Here is a 7,918-nt window from a genome sequence, read left to right as displayed (position 1 = left end):
GTACTCGACCGAAAGGGTAAGGGACTGCTTTTCAATCTAGCTACGGTACTGGCTTCGAAGCGTCTTGTTCCATCTGGCATCAATCCCTTCCATAACTAGTACTATATAGCGGAGGTTTTACTTTGTAGATCACACGACTGTAACATTTTTTCAAGTCAAATGCATTTCCAAATATAATTTTAATTTTCAAATACTATTTTTTTTCCAAAAATTATATTTTTATGTCCAAACGCCTACATCGCCTTGGTATTCATGAAAACCCCCTAATTACTAGTTTTTTTTTTTTTCTTTTTTTTTGGTTAGAGTAATTAGTAGGCTGTAATAGTGATGCCCACTGTCCAAAGTCCAAACACACCCTAATAATTTTCAGAAAATTACTTTTTCAATTCAAGCAATCAACTAGGGAAGACAATTAGCCAAATTCTATTGACTCGGGTCGGAGCCTCCCGTCAATTTCCCAAAATCTTCCCTATTTGTTTTCTCTTTTTAAATCAAATTGACGAGTCACAAAAATGGAGCCAAAACAATCAAGCAGAGAAGAGTTTCCATTGTACTTTCATTGTTCTAATCTTCGTACTTCTTAAGCAGGTATGACTTAGCTTTTGTTGAACAAAATACTATGTTTTTCCCCCTTCATGTTAATCCTTTCTGTTGGTGGATAATGTTTTTTTTCTCAAAATGTGGGATTTTTGGCTGAAAAATTCTATTAGTTTGTAGTTTTTGTCAGAATTCGAAAAAGATGCAAAATATATTAAATGCGATTTATATGCGTCTTAAGTGACGGATCATCTAGGAGATAAAGTTTGCTTAAATAGCAATTTTGAAATGCAACTTATAAATCCATTTCTGAAGTGCAATTTATAAATTGCAATATTGGAAATGCAATTTGTAAATTGTATGTCAGAAATGCAATTTATAATATGCAATTACTATTCGCTTTATGCCTTTTGATGTGATGAATGGTCAATAATCATCTAGGAAATGCACTAATTATTCCATGTACTCCCGCCGTTCTACTGTGATACTATTTCCTTATTAGTCCATTTTGAAAAGAATGATATATTTTAATATTTGGAAACCGTTGATTTACACTTTCCATTTAACCGTTAATGAGAAGTTTCTTGTAAGTGTATAGATGTTATGATATGTCTAAGGCCACAAGTTATTAAAGTTTTATAACCTTACAAATATTAGACATGTTTAAAACCATAAAATTCAAAAGTATTCTTTTCTTTCTTAAATTCTGTGTCGCTTCAAATTATAAATTCAAGAGTATTCTTTTCAAAAGTATTTTTTTCTTTCTTAAATTCAAAAGTATTCTTTTCTTTCTTAAATTATGTGCCGCTTCAAATTCAAGACCATAGAAGGGGTATGCGTGATGCTATTTTCAAAATTCACAAAATAATGTCATAACAAATGGTTAAATGCGATTTGTATGTTTCATTTCATAAATGCAAATTATAAAATGCATTGTTAAAATGCGATTCATAAATTGTATATTAGATGTTATTTAAGCTAACAACATCTCTCAGACCGTCTGTTATCTCAATTAACTTAGGACGCAATGTAAATTGCATTTCACATGTGCGTGTTGCATATATTTGGAATTCTCACAAAAATTACTCACTAATGAAATTTTCAGGCCGCAATTGCACATTTTGGGGGAAAAACATTATTTCCCCCCTATATTATTGAGTATGGGAATGAAAATTCAAGTATAGCGAAATGCCTATTGAGAAGGAAATTTTGTTCGCAAATAGCCACTTTTCCGCCCTTGTAATTGAAAATTAGCTAGTGCCCTGGTGTTTCACCTTCTACAAGTGAAAGGTGAAACTCTGGGATACTATTATGTAGTTTCACTTGTAGAAGTTGAAACTTCAGGATTGTGGCTATTTTTCAATATTGAAAAGTGGCTAGCCTGCGCCATTACTACCATTAAGAATTTATATAGCTGACTCAAACTTGTTGGACCAAGTTAGCCCAAAGACTCACTTTATATGGTATTATAGAAATCTGATTTTCGGTCAAGCCTTCATTGTTTTCCAAAAGGCACTACACTTATATCTAGCTTCTATTTTTGTTAAACTTCAAAGTTCAAAAGTGGAACTTTGTTTGCACCTCTCCAAATTTCCCTATCGATCTAAAAACTGCATAACTCACACTAGTATTGACGGGCCCCTCGAACTCAATATCTAGAGATATGTGCCACCGATATTCTCCAAGTATTTTATGGGCAAAGCCCACCACCAAGACTGATTGGCTTCTCTTTTGTTTTTATTTCCAACGGACATGGAACACAAGTCCGCTCCACACCATCACTCCACCATCTCCAAACTTGTCCAAAAAATTGGCTCTTACACCAGTTTGTTGTGCTAAACCAGCCCAACGATTCACTTAACATCTTATCATCTGTCCACTTTTGGCTAAACCAGCATGTCTTTCCAAAAAAACCTTATACAATTGATAGTATTTTATTCGATTACTAATGTGGAGCTTTGTTCGGACCCTAACACAACTGATTGAGGTGTAACTGTTGTTGTATAGAATATGTGAATGTATGGAAAAATGTTATGTGGCGTTCTCTTGGTTATGCTTGGATAGTTGGATTAATCAACTGGGTTCTAAAAACATTGAAATCTTAGGAGATCTTACTAAATTTCCATTGCAAATCTTCTATCGGCAGTACCGTGAGGAGGAGCTGAAAGAATGTAAATTTCCTTGATTAGATGACTTGTGAATGGTTTTCTTGCTTAACTGCTTTGGATTGAATGTGAGATGCATTAGAACTAAGTATGAATAATTTCCACGAGTCTTCTTTGCTGCTAGATGCGGAGGCATAAGTAACTTTTTTAGTTCTATGTACAGATCAAAAGAGTAAGTTGAGGAGTAATGAAGACAAAGTAAATATATGTTAACTATCTTGGCCTTGTTGGTAGTTACGGATTGGTTTCATGTTTGGATTTTGCCTCCTTACAGTAGATCTATGTCAAATGGAGAAAAACTTTAGAGATTTTACGTGAGTTATTGGATAGGGGAGCACTGTAGTGGGACAAAAGAAAGAAGTTAAGCATAAGAGAACCAAATAAAAAGGAGCAACATTGGCTGGTGACTAAATGTGTTGTTTGACTGCTAATTGGTCCTAATGTCCGCAGAGTCATTGTTCACTACGTCTACAGGGGTGTGATCTAAAGTTTTGGTGTGTGTAGTAGGCAAAAAGGTGATTGCTATAAATCTCTAATCCTTGTATCTTCATAGAAAATTAACCAGTCATTCAAATATTCTTCTCATGTGCATATTAATAAATTGACAATATCATTACGAGGTGTTCAACTGCTAATGTCCCCTTTTCTTCAGTTGTCACAAAAAAAATCCCATATTTTCAAACTTTTAGTAATTTGGACAAGGTGATAACTTATTTCATGGCTGTTCCTGCAACATCACTAATTGACCGCAGGACCTTAATGAAAAACTTCATCATACATTGGTCATGAGCTCCAATTATGGAAGTGTTTGCTTATGAATTAGGATAACTTTATCACATTCTACTTTCTAACTGTTGTTTAGGAAGCACTAGATAGATCTTCCATGAATGGATCAAATCATACAATTTTTCAGCTGAACCTCCTTAATAATTTTCAGAAAATTTCTTTTTCATTTCAATCAATGAACAGGAGAGCCAAATTCTATAGTCTCGGATCAGTGCCTCCCATCAATTTCCCAAAAGTCTTGCCTATTTGTCTTCTCCTTTTTTTTCCACGTCTGATCGATTCTTCCTCATATTGGAGTTTTGAATCAAATTGCACCACTGACAAGTCTCCGGAATTGAGCCAAAAGAATCAAGCAGAGAAGAATTATCATCAGCACAAGCGGTTATTCTTGGAGTTTTGGCATGATGGGTTCTTCCAACTGCTGAGTTTGCCTATAAAAACGATGTGAATCGACCTATATTAAGGGGGAAAGTAACCATTCAAAGTGGTGTATGGTAAGAGGACTAACTATTGGGCGGAACGCAGCGATCAAAGCTTTGGTTTGGGGTCCACTTGGTTTAAACGAAAGAAGAGATCTTTCATCTTGCTGCTATTTTGGGGATTGGCTTTCTCCTCAGTCCTCCTGTGCCTATACGTTGGTTCTCCATGTTACTCTCTTTGTTCTAATCACTGGAGGCGTCCTCTTACTCCTTAGCAGGTATGGCTCAGCTTTTGTTGAACACATAACTCTGTTGTTTTTCGTGTCTATCCCTTCTATTGGTGGATAATTATTTTCCCCTATATAATTGTATGTAGCTTGAGCCAGTAAAAAACATAACACTAACATTGTGTTATGTATATATATATATATATATATATATATATATATATATATGTATATATATATAGCTGTCAGTTTTATTTTCAATTGTACAATTACTAGAGAGTGTTTTGTGTGTCGTTAAAAAGTATTGCCTATTTGTTGAAAGCATACCCGACATTACCTTAAAATTCAAAATATGTCACACTATGAAATGCACTAATTTTAAGGGTGTCAACAAATTCAAAGAAAGAATTTGTCACTCCGTACTTCTATTTGATTCCAAGACTTTCTTAAATTAGTCTTCAAACACCTAAATCTAAACAGGTCATTTTCCTACTAACTGAGGAACTTTAATGAAATTCTTTTAGTGTTAAATTTTGTTCATTCGATCTTTATGGTTAAGATCTTAAGTGTTTGGTGAACCTAAAGGCAGAAATATTGTATTAATCTTACATTATCTCTAGAAATGCTTGCTAATATACCATTTTCATCTGAGCTCACCAAAATTTGTTAGTAAAGAAATTTATATTGGAACAACTGTTCTTTCAATAACTATTAAAACATTTCATTTTGTTTACTAGCATAAAGCCATTAATTATGCCAATTTTAAGAGGCAATCTAGTAATTCAAAAAAAGAAATCAATGTAGTTATAATCTAAATTCTTTTCTAAATATGATTATTTCAACAAGCTGTATTGTCTATGATCATATAATGCAGTATCATAATGTCGAGCTTAAAGCTCAATTCATGACTTCAAGGAATTGATATAAAAGGAAAAATGAAATTCATATCTAGTTTAGATCATCCATTTATGATTTGTTCTTCGTTGAGTTGTCACAGAATCTCTAATGGTTTAAATTTATCTAATACCCTTATACAGTTATACTTGACTGAAATGTTTGATAACTCCATTTTCAAATAAAAATAAAAAGGAGGGTTGTTTTTGGTGAGGAGTTCATAATTTACACTCTAAAAAATTTATGAGGTGATGACTTGCTGATGTCTTAGCATGGAATTCAGTGCAAAAAATAGATGGTGAAATTTGTCAATCACTGAAAGGAGATCAACACAAAATTAATGGGGTGATTGTCTTGGGAAAAAGTCTCACAATTGGATTACCACATATTTAATAGGTTCACTTGCTCTTTTGGTTTGAGCGGGGTCTTTCAATGAAAATTGTTGTCTTTTGTCAACAAAAACTCATATTTGGACAAGAGTTCATGCATTGCATTGTTCCCCTTTGCTTGTAAGAATTGGCTTCTCATGTTGTTTGACTTTGCTCTACGACAAAAATTATTACGCCTCAATGCTAAGCAAGTTGGAATTAGTAATTGTATATTATTATCAGTGTCCATGTCGCTCCATTTAAGCCCGTCTCTTTTCAATATTTTAGTTATTAGTTTCTCTAACAATAGATATTCTCCACATTTCGATAAATATATATGTCTCCGACAATACTAAAGACTCCTAGCAGGCATTGCACCTAGCATTAACGTAGTAGCATAACCAAAATTTAATCCCAACTAATTGGTATCGCCGACATAGATCTATTTTCCCCCATTATATTCTATGTTTCTCTAGGTTTAAATGGAATTTAAGGGCTTGTAGGTCTTCCGGGGCAACTTCTTTACCTTGTCCCTTTTAACACCTTCAATCACCATGATTTTTTTTTGACTTTGGTCTAATCCACTTTCGTTATACTCCCTCCGTTTAAAAAACAATGAACCTATTTGACTAGGCACGGAGTTTAAGCAAAGGAAAACTTTTGAAACTTGTGGTCTAAACCAATATATGTATATTTAGTGACTATAAATCATCTCATTAAGGGAAAATGAGAAGTTTAAAGTTACGTTATTTCAAAATTTAGAAATGGGTCATTCCTTTTTGAAATGGACTAAAAAGGAAATAAGTTTATTCTTTTTGAAATAGGGGGACTATTAATTTTCCCCCTCATGAGTTAAGAAATGAAAGAAATTTCTAGGAATTAATTGAAGTTTGTGGCCCTGCAAGATCCTCTAATTACCTTTAGAAACTTCTTTGAAAATGTTTGTTTGTAAATACATTTAATTTTTTTTTTAAAATTGTTATTTTGTATTGAGATACTTTTAACCAAATCAATTTCCTGAAACATAAAATTACCCAAACACCTTAGCTGTCAACACTTTTTTCTGGAAGCTTTTAAAATTGTCCAATGGCTTCAGGAAATTGAAGGCATAAGAGGTAAAAGGTATATAAGGAAAAATCTCAAAGAGAAAAATAAAGAGGAAAAAAGTGTAATGTGAATTGGCTGAAAAAGAAAGTTCTTTGATTTTTAAGGAAAATCTTATTTGTGAAGACAAAACAAGAATACTTTTTATCAGTTTGAATGCTCTACCCAAAGTAATGCCCTGTACAAAAGGTAGTGCATTTGGTGTTTATTTTATTTACATGTCATATGTTTGTTTACATAAACTTTATAATGAAATTTTTTCCATTTTAACGATGAAAATATAGATCTCCCCCTTTTTTCCCATTGTTGTCACCGATATATATATGGTCAGCTCTTCTCTTTTGTGCCTTTTGTCTCTAACTCTCTTCTCAAGTCAATACAATATTTTGTTTGTTTGTGCCTTCTCTTCATTTGCTTTTTGCATGGCATTGTCACATAACTTCTCTACAAACTAATATACCCCCTTCTATTTCACCACCCCCACCCCTCACTCTCATTTTCTCCTCTTTCTCTCTTTTTTCTGTGTTCCCTTCTCTGGTCTTTCTTTCTTTTCTTTGTTGAAGTGAAGCTTGTTTTTGGGATCATGGACTCATGGGATGCTCAGAAGATGTGAGTTTATAAGTGTACATTTTTATGATGTTCTTTTCTCCTTTTCTGTTCTCATAATTTTTAGGCATACTTTATTTCATGTGTTCGATCCAGAGGGGAATCCTTTCTTATCAAAGAATCTGTAAAAAAGGCTTTGTCTTGGAAAATAGTTTTTTGGAGAATTTTATCATTTTAAAGTATTAAAATTGAAAAAAAAAATGCATGACTATTGATTGAAGCAAGTGATATGAAATGAGCATAAAATAAAAGAAAATGATTTTTATTAAGTGTTAAAAGAGCGGGTTGGGTTATATATATATATATATATATATATATATATATATATATATATATATATATATATATATGGACAGGTTAAAACGGGTCGAATAAATAAATGAGTTGGCTTATAACCCGTCCAATTTTTGCTTGGATCAGAACTTGGCGGGTCAATTAGGACTAAACAATGGGCCATGACCCAATTCGTTTTTTTATTATAATTGTTTAATTACCAAATCAAACTAATACCTTTTCTTTTATTTATTTTGACTAATCAAACAAAAAGACTTATATTTCTATGTTTTCGTAAGTTTTTTATGGTCAATTCGCGCTATGAAAAATTTATTCGGTAACATACGATAATTTTTTTTTAGATTATAGACGTAGCTCAAATTGGCCCAATCTTTTAGATGGTCTTTTTAATCCGCCAATGAATATAAATCCAATCCAATCTGCTCAAATCTAGGCTGATTAGACAGATCACATTTTCATGATCTATATTTGACACCATAATTTTCACCCACAAGTGACAAAAGGCAATTTCTTCCCTT

At 32.8% G+C, this 7,918-nt stretch overlaps 1 protein-coding gene across 1 annotated transcript in view; it reads left to right on the top strand.

Annotated features, from left to right (window-relative positions):
• The first annotated feature begins 436 nt into the window (after positions 1-436).
• LOC109219196 overlaps positions 437-7,918 on the top strand; it is a 19,287-nt gene continuing 11,805 nt past the window's right edge. Inside the window, exons 1-2 of the mRNA XM_019383634.1 lie at positions 437-588; positions 3,672-4,185. Of these exons, the coding sequence (XP_019239179.1) occupies positions 3,980-4,185 (206 nt within the window). The 5' untranslated portion in view covers positions 437-588; positions 3,672-3,979. The remainder of the gene's footprint in view (positions 589-3,671; positions 4,186-7,918) is intronic.

The sequence above is a fragment of the Nicotiana attenuata genome, unplaced genomic scaffold (genome assembly GCF_001879085.1).
Source record: "Nicotiana attenuata strain UT unplaced genomic scaffold, NIATTr2, whole genome shotgun sequence".
In the NCBI taxonomy this organism is placed as follows: Eukaryota; Viridiplantae; Streptophyta; class Magnoliopsida; order Solanales; family Solanaceae; genus Nicotiana; species Nicotiana attenuata.
This window is presented reverse-complemented; position numbering and strand designations above follow the sequence as displayed.